General features: G+C 41.8%; 1 protein-coding gene across 1 annotated transcript in view; it reads left to right on the top strand.

Moving 5' to 3' along the window:
* The window catches only part of lgr6 (leucine-rich repeat containing G protein-coupled receptor 6), a 265,732-nt gene that overhangs the window by 130,349 nt on the left and 121,643 nt on the right, over window positions 1-13,740 (top strand). Inside the window, exon 4 of the mRNA XM_088921620.1 lies at window positions 8,672-8,743. Within this exon, the coding sequence (XP_088777746.1) occupies window positions 8,672-8,743 (72 nt within the window). The remainder of the gene's footprint in view (window positions 1-8,671; window positions 8,744-13,740) is intronic.

Genomic DNA, 13,740 nt, shown 5'->3' with positions numbered 1-13,740 from the left:
ACCCACCTTGGATACCTCAGCTTTCGGATCTCGCCTGGAGACCTGCACAGAGTTCGTAAATAACACCGTTCTTACAGAATATTGAGCCTGCAACATGAACCCCGCAGGTCAAAATGATTCTTTCACCATATTCTGGCAACACTCCCAAAACACTGGGGTATTTAACAGCGGCTGTCCAACAACTAGTCACCCATGTTACCCAACACCCAGTTTCCCAGCCGACCACATCCACTGTACCACCTCAAGCCACTGCGGCACCAGTCAGTACTCTACCCCTCCCCACTTTGGATATATTTGATGGTGACTCCACCAAGTGTCAGGGCTTCCTGACCCAGTATTGGATGGCCTTCCAACTCCCCACTGACTGCTTCCCCTCTGACTACGAAAGAATTGGGTATGTGGTTTCTTACCTCTCCTGTTGAGCCCTGGACTGGGCCACTGCTCTCCTTATCTGGAACGCCCCCGAGACGGCAGATTCCAGGCCGCATTACAAGCCGCCTTTGGTCATCCAGGCCGCATTACAAGCCACCTTTGGTCAGCTCTACCCTCACCACCTCGCTGCTCACCGCCTTTCCATCCTCACACTGGGAAACCGTCCCCTGCAGGAGTATGTTGCTGAATTCTGCTCCTTGGCTCCCAAACGTCCTGGGATCTGGAATCTCTCATTCACCAGTTCCGTTGAGGATTGTCAGAGGAATTAAAAGATCACAACATCCACCTTCCCCTCGACTTCCCCTGTCTAAACACTTTTAACTTCCGGGTCACTGAAATCAATATCAGTTTCCAGGAGAGCAGAGCTGACGGGCCTCTTCCACTACAATCCTCATCACTGCTTCCAGCCGCTGGAGCCAATAGCAATTGATGACTGTCAGCAGAGGAGAGAATGAAGAGGTGTTGCGAGGGTCATTGTATGTATTGTGGCTCTTCGGAACACCTTCTCCCTGTTTTCCCCCTCCGACCATCCAGTCCTCCACACACTACTACAACTCTCAGGTTTGGTATCATTTCCGCCCTACACCTTACTTCTGGACCTTCTCTTCCTGTAAATCTGTCTTGGGGAAACTGTCAACTTAATCTCTTGGCTCTCCTCGACTCAGGTGCAGCCAGGAACTTGACGCCGCCATAGTCAAGGCCCAGAAGATCCCTTGTGACCCTCTGTCACCCCCCTTTCAAGTCACTCTTCCTCGATGGCTCGCCAATCTCACCCGTACATATCTGCTGGCAAACCGCTCCAGTCACCCTCTCTATTGGTGCCACTCATCGAGAGAACTTCCAATTCCTGATCCTAGATGAGATCCTCATCTCACCCCCTTCCCCTCGGTCACCCCTGGCTTCATAAACATGACCCTCATTTCTCTTGGTGCCGCAGTGAGATCCCCATTGCCGCACTGAGTGCTGCTGTCTCCCGGTGCGCATCTCTGCGGCCTCTGTCTCCTCTGACCCTTCCCCCGATATTCCTCCACAGTACACTGATTTAAGACAGGCCTTTAGTAAACAGAAGGCCCTTTCTTTTCCGCCTCATAGCCCTTACGACTGCGCTATTGATTTACCTCCAGGTGTGCTACCACCAAAAGGATGGGTCTACCCCCTTTCAGGCCCGGAAGAGAAAGCTTCGAAGGAATACATCTGGAACTCCCTGGTGTCAGGCTTCATACACCCCTCCTCGTCACCAGCCTGCGCTGGTTTCTTTTTTGTGGGGAAAAAGGATGGCTCTCTCAGATTCTGTGTTTATTACGGGGTATTAATAGTATCACGGTTCCCAACCACTACCCTCTACCTCTGATTCCATCAGCTATCGAATCCCCTCCATGGAGTGAAGATTTTCAGTAAGTTGGATCTTGGGGATGCCTATAATTAGGGAGGGAGATGAGTGGAAAACTGCCTTCATGACAACTCACGGGCACTACAAATATCTCATCATTCCCTTTGGCCAGGTCAACATCCCCTCAGTGTTCCAATCGTCCATGAATGTCATCTTTCGGGACATTATGCATAAATATGTTCTGGTATATCTGGATGATATCCTGATCTTTTCTAACAACTTTTAGGATCACGTCTCCCATGTCCGTGAAGTTTTGTCTCGCCTTCTTGAAAACAACTTGTATGCTAAACTAAAAAAAATCACAAAATGTCATCTCCTCTCAGGGTGTGGAAATGGACCAGGCTAAGGTAACAGCTATTAAGGATTGGCCTACTCCTAAGAACCTTTAACATATCCAGTGGTTTTTGGGTTTTGCCAACTTTTACCGCTGTTTTATTAGACACTTCAGTTCGGTCGTTGCCCCAATTACAGCACTCACTCACCAGGGGCCAGGTCATGGCAAGTGGAATCCTCAAGCGAACAAGGCTTTTCTCCTTATTAAAAAACTTTTCACCTCAGCTCCCCTACTCAGACACCCTGATCCATCACTCCCTTTTATAGTTGAAATCGATGTCTCTGCACACGGGGTTGGTGCCATCCTATCCCAACGACATGGGGAAAAGAACACCTTACATCCATGCGCTTACTTTTCCAGGAAGTTAACACAAGCAGAGTCTAACTACGATGCCGGAAACTGGGAGCTATTGGCCATCAAATTGGGTCTGGAGGAGTGGAGGCATTGGCTGGAGGGTGCCCAACATCCTGTTGTAATCATGACTGATCACAGGAACTTCGCTTATATCTAGGCAGCGAAGAGACTCCATCCACACCAGGCCAGATGGGCACTTTTCTTCCAGCTTTCGTTTCACCATCACCTACTTCCCCAGTTTGAAAAAGACTAAGGGCAATGCACTTTCCTGTCTTCATGACCTCCCAGAACAAGATGTCTCACTGGAACCCATAATCTCTTCCTGCAAGATCATCGCTGCTATCAACATACCAATCATTCACCAGGTTAAGCAGGCCCTACTCAATGACCTGGACCACCCACAATGCCCTCCAACAAACCCTACGTTCCCCCCTCATGTTCGCTCATTAATCCTCCAGTGGGGGCACGACTCTCAATGTTCTGGGCATCCTGGAATCCAATGCACCCTGGAATTTATGGTGGCCTAACATGGCAAAAGATGTCAAGCAATATGTGTAGGCTTGTGCACCCGCTCTAAGACACCTTGTTCTAGTAAGCTCGGCCTCCTTTACCCCCTTTCCTGTTCCCATATCTCCATGGATTTCATCACTGACCTCCCTCGCAGCCAAGGTAACATCGTCATTATGACTGTAACTGTTACAAAGCAGTTAATTGTATTCCCCTACCCACCTTACCAATTTCTAAGGAAATGGACAATATCTTTGTCTCCCCCATTTTCAAGATCCACAGTATTCCCAGAGATATTGTCTCTGACCATGGGGCCTAGTTCGTCTCTAATTTTTGGAGGGCCTTTTGCAGATCACCGAGGATGTTGGTCTCTTCGACTTCTGGATATCACACTGAAGCTAATGGGCAAGCCGAACGAACCAATCAAAAGCTCCTCACATTCTTGAGGGCCTACACCTCAACCTAACAAGACAACTGGGCTTCACTCCTTCCCTGGGCGGAATATGCAATTAACTCTCTTTCATCCTCACCCACTGGTATGTCACCATTTCTCGTCTCACTTGGATATCAACACACCCTCCTCCCAGATGACTGTCCTTCAACAGCTGTCCCCTTGGTGCAGGAGTATGTTACCAACATAAGGAAGATTTGGTAAACTGCCAGGAGATCCTTTCTCAAGTCCTCACAACGCCAGATCTCTGCAGCCAACCACCATTGCCAACCTGCTCCTAGATTCTGAAGAAGACAGTTTGTCTGGCTCTCCACCAGAAACATGCCGTAATGAAAAACCTCATGTAAACTTGGAACCCACTTCATTGGACCTTTTAGAATCCTCTCTTGGATCACAGCTGTTTCTTTTCGCCTGGCTCTCCCCCCTACTCTCAAGATCCACCCCACTTTTCATGTTTCGGCTCTTAAACCTTTCTTTCAATCTCCTCTATCTCCACCAAGAAGGCCCCCTCTCCCCCACACATCGACAGTCACCCCACTTACACAGTAAAACAGTTCTTGGATTCTCGGTGGTTTCGTGGCGCCTTACAATATCTTGGGAGGGCTGTGGCCCTAAAGAAAGATCCTGGGTCCCGGAAAGGCACATCCTTGACCATTCACTTCTCTGGGACTTCCACTGGGCCTTCCAAGACTGTCCATCACGGACCACCCGGGGGGTACTGTTATGGCTGCAGCTGGCCTCAATCAACCCCTCATTATCCAGTTTCCCTTACACACCCCTTCCTTCACTATATAAATCCTCCGTTCACCCTGTAACATCGCTCAGGATTAGGATCAGGATTAGGATCTTTTCTCACCTCGCCCTTTCTTCCTAAAAAACTTTTCTACCTTGTCTGGACTCCTTCAGTGTCAACTCTTTGGTTTTGGATTTCTTACTCTTGTCTCGCCCCTATCGTATTTATTTGCCTCTCTTTGTGCCTATTTCCTGGACTTGACCCTGCCTGGAATAACCGACTACTCTATTTCGTCGCCCACCTTGGATACCTCAGCTTTTGGACCTCGCCTGGAGACCTGCACAGGGTTCATAAATAACACCGTTCTTACAATGATGGTATAAAAAATAATGTAGCAACTTTTCAGATACAACGTTTACATACCTGTGGTTTATATATTCTGAACTTTAATTTCAGTCCATAGAGTGGTACATATGAAGAAGATTTTTTTTGACACAAGATTGGATTGTTGTCATAAAGAGAAGCTTAACATTCCTTGCCATCACGTAGGCTTCCATTTCAAGAATCCTGGAATTCAGCCCAGAAATCTTTAGTTCTGATGCAGTACCACTTACTGCTATGGTTAAATATTTCTTATCTGAGGAGCTTGGATGTGAATCTGGCTCACTGGCAGAATGTATAGCCTGCTTATTATTGAGTTCAATGATTCCTCATCTGATAGTAGAACTAATTTTAGCACAATTCTTCTGTTATTTTCTACTTAAAGCAATCATTGTAATGTACCCTTTCTCACTGATATGAAAGGAATAATATCACTCTTTTGTTGTCTGTAATACAGAAGGATGAGCTACCTGTTCCCTGGCCCTGCAGCTTTACAAAACAAGGATAAGTTAACTCTTCCCTGACATACTAAATGTTAAGGCTTAATTATATACAGAATTTCAGAAACGATTACATATTAAAGTCTAATACATCAATATCCCAAATTGTATTAAAACAATTAATTGTTCTATTGGACATACAGTACTGGTTGGTCTAAAGATTATTTTTCTTCTACCATATGATAGATTTCTATGTTGTGTCCACCCTACTGCAGAGCAGCAGGGAGAGCTAGCCTTTGTCACCATCAACCAGTGTCCCTGCACTGGTTTCTGCAGAAACCAATTAACAGGAGACTTGGATTACCAGGAGACAGTTTACATCCACACTCATTCCAGGTGTTTCCTCAACATTAATACTCAGATCTGACAAAGCTCAGAGCTCTGTCATTGTATTTTGACTCTGAGCCCCTTGAGTCTTGTTCCTGAGTTTTGTCTCTGAGTCTTTTAAGTATTGTTTCTTAGTTTATTCTTGTCCCTGTGTTTCACAGTTGCGTGAAATACTGACCTCTGTTTGCGTTGTACCATGTCTCTTGCACCACTCTTCAGCTTTGTTTGTCTACAGTGTATATCTCGGTTTGGACCCTGTCATGCTCTGACCTTGCCTCCCGGACTTCCCCTTGGTATTTTGGACCCTGGTTAGCTTGGTTTAACTGGCTTTGACCCACACCAACTTGACTACAATCTTGGACTGTGCTCTTACCCTGCCATAGCATGCCACCTGTCTGCACACACAGCAGCACTGCCTTGCATCTTGAACTGAAAAGAGCACCACACCATCTGCATGCTCTGCACAACTCCCCATGCATTTCCGTATGTGCACTGCCCACTCAGCCTGGTCTCCATGGGTACACAGCTCTGTGCAGTTTCTTTGTGCAGGATTGTAGGATGTTATTTACACACCATTCACTGTAGCAATAAAGCACAAACCATCATACAGGATCCTACCATTCCAGCCACAAACTGTTCTCCCCCCGTGCTCTGGCAAGTGGTACCGTACTATTAAAGCATGGACCTTAACAGTTAACTTCAATTATTCAGACTCAATGCATGTCTGCATTATGCACTTTTTGAATCGTCTACCATGTTTTTCTTCTAAGTACTACATATTTATTGTTCTGTTGTTATTATTTATTATGTTTGTAATGTACTGTCTACAATGTGTGGTGTTATCTTTTATACTGTGTTGTCTGCTTTCCTGTGTATATCCTGAAAGATCAGTGCGAATAAGAATTCAATGTTCATGTACATATGGCAAAAACTCCTCTACTCTCCACTCTACAGTGTACTGCCTGCAGGTTTTGATGACTTAAGTGTCTCTCACCCAGCACTTGTGTTCTTTCTATACCCCAAGATCAGTTTCTAGTTCAATCTCAGTAGCACAACATTACAATCTGCCTTAAGAAAGGCTTTAAAAACATCCACAGAGTTTTCCTCTAAGTGCAAATTTACAATATGTCATATTTTTTTAAAAGGAATCAAAAGCTTCCAGTGTCATTGTCTAGATTTGCCAGATGACTTACTACACTCACTCAAACCAAAATTTGATTAAGCATAAGAATGTTTGCAAAAAAGGGGAGACCAAATAACCCATCAAATGTGCTTGGTGTTTAATACTTAATTGATCCAACAAACACATCTAGTTACAGTATTTCATGGAAAACAAAGTATCAGCTTTAGCAACATAGTTGGCTAGCTTGTTCCAGATTCCCACAACCTTTTTTTGTAAAGAAATGATTCCTGTTCTTAGTTCTAAATCACTTCCATATTGTTCCAGACTCCTACAACCCTTTCTTTAAAGTAATGTCTCATATTTTCTATCTTACATACACTTATTCTTGGTTTCCAATTTTGTCATCCGATTCTTGTTTTCAGATTCATACTGTATCCTCTCTTATACTCCTAACCTCGTATTTTAGAATCAATTTATTGATTTTTTTCCAGTTCCCTCCATCGTACTCTTGGGAGAACTTGTCACTATGTCAGAAAAAATGAGTTAATTGTAAACTCACATATTATACAGCTACTGATGAAGGCATCTCTTTTTAAATAAAAAGACATGCATCAGTATTGTTTTTGTTTCATTGTAAAACACTGGAATTTTTAAAGCATTTTTCTCCCCAGATTACTTTTTGTAATGTTTAATTCCTACATTTTCATGAAGTATGAAAATAATCAAACTGAAGACAAACTCCATCTGCAAAATGAGCATAAAATGAATGTTTTTTTCACTTATATACAGTTTGGGAATTAAATTATTTCTATATTTCTATTTTGTAAAATTTTGTAATTTAGTCTATATTGAGTAGGTTGCTTGGAAAGCCATCTCATTTAGTTTTCTGTATTATTCTGTATAAAATAATTATGCTTGTATTTTGGGAGCAAAAGAAAAACCTGAGTAGCGCTAGGTGTACTATAATGACTCACAATACTAAAACTTTAAATTCCTATCTACAGCATTTATTTTGTCCCTGTTATTATACAATTAAAAGCCTTTGCCTAAGACCATTTTCTTTGTTTTTGGTCTTAAAGTACCAGAAGCTACATTTGATTGGAAATGATAAAGTTGTCTGCAGGGTTAATTACCTCCTGACATCTACAGTATGACTGTAAAGTCTCAAATTTTAATTGTTTGCACTCTTCAAAGACTCAAGGTTTATTGTGTATATTGTACTTCTTTTTTCATTTTGCATTTTTTTCTATTTCTCTAACTACAACATCAGCAGACCACCCAAAGAGATTTATTCCTTTTTTTTCTCCCTCATTGAAATAAACTTTGTAAGCCAATTGAAATGACACCTCTTGGCTGATTGAAGTTTGGAACAAAGATTGTGGTTCTCCCTCCAGTATAAACAACAATGTCTCCAAAATGAAACAAGACACCTCAGAACATAGGAGCCTGCTTTGCTCACATTCTTTGCTTACAGGCAAGCTTGCTTTAATTAGTGCCTCGTTGGAATTTAAGCTGTTTCAAGTTAATTGTTGGAGGAATGCATTAGAAAGATACAAAGATGCTGAACTAAAAAAAAATAGCAGGAATAGCAAGAAAATACTATTAGAAACAACTGTATTCCAGTACCGGCCAATGTTATTTAATGCCACCAACATTTACACATGAGGCTGAATATGATGAGTTCATCTTTCTTAGCATATAGGTTCAGCTTTCCCAGGAAATAAAGAACAACAAGTAAGATCATTTCAGTTATTTCCATGACACAGAATCATGTACATGCTGCACACCAATGACTGTAAAAACACGCACACAATAAAATAATGACTGTTACTTCAAGTTATCTCATTTTCTAACTGTTTACTAAGAGAAGGCTAAAAGAATATTTGTTTATTGCTGAGTTGGCCTTGACATGCTACTACATTCTTTTACTAGAAATAATACTGTATATTTAGAATTTGCAGTTGGAAAGAAACAATTATAAGAAAGGAGTTATACAGAATTAGTGTTAGAAACTAAGTAGAAACATATGTTTATGAATATTTAGAAACAAGATGTGGGTATTTGGTAACTAATTGATCTGAAACCAATGTCTTAAACTAATGTGGCTCATGTGTTTTCTTTGTAATCTCTCCCTTCAAGGATGTTACAGAACAACCAGCTTCAGCATCTTCCCAGTGATGAACTATGGGATTTGCCAAACTTACTGTCCCTGTAAGTAATGATTATGTAATTCAATGTTTTTTATGTATTGGAATTTGAAAGAGGCCATTTGCTTAGTATAAATAATTACAGTCAAATACAATATAAATACAATATTTAAAATGAGAGCACACAAGGACAAACCATAATACAAAAATTCCTTTCCTATCGTGAAAGAAAAACCATGAATCACAAAGTAACACAATAACATGTTGTGCACTTTAATATCAAATTTAATAATATAAGGGAAGGATAAGATTGCCTATTAGTTTAATCCACAAGTGAGGTAATTCTTAAGGTAAGTTGAGACAAGAAAGCTGGGTAATTTATCTGCCTATTAGGGCCTTTAAGACTTTTATTAAGTTTCTTCCACTTGGGAGGATTGGGTTTAAAATGTATGACATGCAGGGTGATAAAACAGGTGTTACATGGTAAAACGATCAAACATGGGACTCTGATCAGCTTTTTCTCTTTGGGAGACATTAGCTTCACCATTCCTCTCAGTGGTTGTCAAACTTTTTGGACCAACCACCCCTGATCAAACCAAAGCATTCAAGTACCACCTACAAGTCATCTTCTCATAGGAACCCCAGAAAATCTCAATGACCAACATGAGCGCCCGCACACACTCACATACACAGCACTGAGCACTTACCATTTATTTCAGTGAGAGGGGTGAGCCTTTTTAGTCGAGCAAAGCAGATGTGAATTCATTGGTTAAGCCTTGATACAATTCACAACTTTGACAGTAGAGTCTAACAGACTTTAAATCCTCAGGAGTTTTCTTGACTGCCATCGCGGTGGATGCTCTAGCACTGTCTGTACAAACTCCAAAGCACTTTTTCCAGTCGATGTCATTCTCTTCGATAAATTCATTTGGAAACTAAAATATGTGCTCTCCTGTAGTTTTTGTTGGTAGTGACTTACAGAACAGAAAGTCATCATGGGACATGCCCTCAAACTTATATCTAATGCAAACTAGCAAATTGGCCAAATCAATGGCATCTATAGACTCATCTAATTGCAGTGAAAAGCATCTGCTCAACTTAATGTGCTCTATCAGCGTACTTTTGATATTCTGCGATATCAATAATTCTCCGAGTGACTGTGTCATTCAAAAGGGGCAGCAGGTCAAGCTGTTTAGCAGCTTTTTTTTCCACACATAATACGTGTCAGCTTTTGCCAACAGTAAACAAAGTTCTTCACAAATAATGTGGGGCTTTCCTGCTTTAGCAATCCGCAGTCTTGCATTTTCCCCCGTTTCCGTTTCAGGAGTCCGTCTCAGAAGATAAAATAAGTTTTTATTTCATGCGCATGGGAGCAAAACACAGAGACGCTCTGTGTATTTTTCTCAAATTAACCTAGAACAGTCCTTAAATATTTTTCTGTTATCTATCGTGCTTTCCTGTGCTCACAAGATTGGCATTGCTCCAAAATCACACACATTCTCATACCTCCCTATTTGCTGAAGGTAACTTTTTTTAAACACAATTGTTCACTTCCGTTCATAGCACACATTACTATACAATGATATAGAATTACATAGTACAGTAGCTCGTGTCCACTCGAGTATTAGTGCGCACTGTATTGTAGTATGTAGGCTGCGTATTTGACACATAAAATAGAAAATATGAAAACCCTTCCCAATTTTTCAGTGCACACAACAAATTTCCAGGGTCATCTGGCATATCACTTGGTTGAGCTCCGCGTACCAGCAGTGGTACTGTATGTGAACCATAGTTTGAGAACCACAGATCTAAACTATACATGAGATTACTCAAAACCACCAACATTCCTTTCCTATAACATAATAACAATGTACATTATGTAGAATTATCTTCCAACAAACTTTTTGAGCTGAGTCTCTATTTTTTATTTTCAGGTATTAATGATGTATGAATTTAAATCTGGGGGAAATGCTGGACCTTTATTGTTAATGACATTCATGCCACAGTGTTTTCATTCATGAGTTTGGGTGTTAACTGGGCAAATACAGCAGATTCTGATATGTCAGTGATTGAACAGGTCTGGAGAGCTGAAAGTCTCTTTTTAATTGTTAATAGTATGAACAAAAATAATGCTTAACAGAAACAAACTACAGAAAGACTAGAGAGTGAGCATGGGTATTACTACCATAATACATAATACCATAAATAAATTTTGTATTTATACCAATTCCACTGCTAGTTATGCAGGGATCATGACATACTATAGTGAGATTTATTTAGATGCCCTTAGGTCTCTGATTAGGTGGAGTAAGCTATCTTTTTCAGTAACAGGAAACAGTTTAAGAATAAACACTCCCAAGGTTCAGAGAGCAGAACCTTTTGGATAGCATACTTGACAAAAAAGTTTCTATCTTTAAGGAGAGTTGTGCAGTGATTGTTTTACTGAACATCATCCCCTGTGATGGGTAGTGTATTCAAACATAAATGTATTGCATCCTGACTGAATTGTATTGAGACCCAGGTAAATGTGGCACAATGAGTGCTGTGTCACAGGCCTGAAGCTTGTACAAAGCAGACTGGGACAAAAGAGAGTAAAGTCAGAGACTTGTTTAAGTCAGAGAATCACAGTGCCATGGAAATGGGCAAGACAATGCCTTACACTAGAATTTTAAACCTCTTTGTGAAGAATGCCAACTCCTGAGCCATAACACGTAAGCCCAGTGTCAGCACTTGACCAAATTAGGAGTGTGTGTTTTGGTGATCTGCCACTGTTGGCTTGTGGAACCCATCTAGACTCTTAAGATGTGCAAGAGGTCCCTTTTCTGAGAAGCCTTTTCAGTCCCAAAAAACAGTCCTTCACAGAGGTATTACTCCCCAAAACATCTTCAGCTCCTCTTCTCACATGAAAGAACTCTTCAGTCTTCTATTCCACTAAAAGAGCTAGAACAAACACACCCAAATCCCCTGGAACCTCTGGCACACTCAACCAGGCTCTCCCATCCTTGGCCTGTCTTCCCTTTCCCAAGAAGAAACCTGTCCCATTTCTACTCTGGGACCCCTGGCACACTCAACCGGGTTCACCCTTCCATAGCCTTCCTTTCACTGGAAGATTGTTTCTATTCATGTTCCTAGTCTTCTCCGAGACATACTGGTGCGTCTCACCCACTGGTGCCCAGTTTCTCACTATAAACACTAGTCTACTACTCTGTAGAGACTCTGGAGAAATCCAATTAATCAAGGAATACAGCACACACTAGAAAAAAGCCAAACTCTCTGTGGATCCATCTTTCTTTACTACATTATTCCACAACAAAATCATTGTAAGCCTTTAGCATTGCTTTCTAACTTTTCAAGCCTAAACTGGTTAGGACCACCAGCTGGCTGCTAATATTTAATCACAGGAGTTGAATACACACTCCTCTACTACTTAAACTCTCTGCAATTCCAGAATCCTCTACCACTCTCCCTTCCTGAACTGTAGGAGCTTAGACGCAGCTCCCCACCCTCTCCACCTAACTGCTGTGACTCCTGATGAATGTGCAATTATGCACATGGCCAATCATGTGATTGATCCGTTTTCTGTCTCTGGAATTACATTCTACGGGAGTCCAACCATTCAATAAATTTATGGGTGTCCAATTTGTTTAAGTAAAGGAAAGGTTGTGACTAAGCCTTAGCTTGCTCCATCACACTCTTAAATGCTCCAATAAAAAGAGAATCACAGTTTGAAAAGATAGGGAATATAAATATGTAGACAGCTCAGAAAAACAATGATTAGACACTGTGCAAATTCCAACAGACAAAGAAGTCCAAAACCAGGTAAGCAATCCAAGGAAGAAAAAACAAAACACATGGAGCAGGGAACAAAATGCAAGAAACTATAAGGTTACAATAAAAAAGAAGAAAAACAATGAATAAGGAAGAAAATACCAGAAAAAACATGAGGAAAAAACCTCAAGAAGTCAGGATCTGAAGCTCAACACAGAGGTAAACAAAACTGGGCACTGCAAGGAAAGTATACATAGGCTTGAAGAGGGAAGGCTTGTAATCCTAGTTACACTAGACAATCAGAGATTTGCTACAGACATCTACTTGGTCTGCGACTCTGCTGCGCAGCTGGAGCGGCAACAAGAACTTGGGAGAGTCCTTTGGTGGTAAGATGTTGGAACCATAACAGGGTCAGCAGTGCAACACTCATCTGGGACAGGAAGCTCGAGGATCTCCAAGGGTGCCACTTCTGAGGTATAAACCTTAGCACAATGCAGGGTCCCTCATAGCACAGTTAGTCACCAGTACCCAAGGGAATCAAACACCTTCTCAGAAGGATGTCTCGAGGGAGAGCATATCATTATAGTAAAACTCCCTCTTCAGTGGAGGGTGAAGAGAAGCCTCTGATGCTTGGAGGGACAGAAAGGAAGTTTTGTGTCTTCTTCTGTGTCTGGTGCTGTAACAGTAGAACTTGAACTTGAACTTGAACTTTATTGCCATATGTAACTGGTACTGGTACAATGGAATTCTTACTTACAGAAAGTCTCTCGATTGTAAAACAAGTGTAAAAAACAAAACAAAGTGCAAACAGTGCATCAAGACAATATACAAACAAACAGTAGACAATGTACAAGTAAACATGTAGACAGTTTGAATGTAAACAATACAGACGTGTAAACAATGACTGGAGATGTGCAATAAATAAGAAATCATAATGAGGTAGATGGTGATGGTGTAGGTGTGGTCCGAGGGGGGTGGCTAAATGTGTTCGCCAATCTCACTGCTTGTGGATAGAAGCTATTGAAGAATCTAGTGGTACGTGTCCGTATGCTCTTATATCTCTTGCCTGAGGGCAGTGGGGTGAAGAGCTCATGCCCGGGGTGGTGACTGTCCTCTGTGATGGCCAGAATTCTACCACGGCAGCGGTCCTCATAGAGCTGTTTAATCTCGGTGAGACCGCAGCCGATGATCTTCTGGGCCATATTGACCATTCTCTGCAGTGCCTTTCTTTCTCGCGAAGAGGTGTTGCCATACCACACGGTGATCCCGTTGGTGAGGATGCTCTCGATGGTG

Source organism: Atractosteus spatula, chromosome 7, assembly GCF_055471065.1.
Source record: "Atractosteus spatula isolate fAtrSpa1 chromosome 7, fAtrSpa1.hap1, whole genome shotgun sequence".
NCBI classification, from domain to species: Eukaryota; Metazoa; Chordata; class Actinopteri; order Semionotiformes; family Lepisosteidae; genus Atractosteus; species Atractosteus spatula.
The sequence above is the reverse complement of the archived record's forward strand: the minus strand, read 5'-3'. Positions and strand labels throughout refer to the sequence as shown.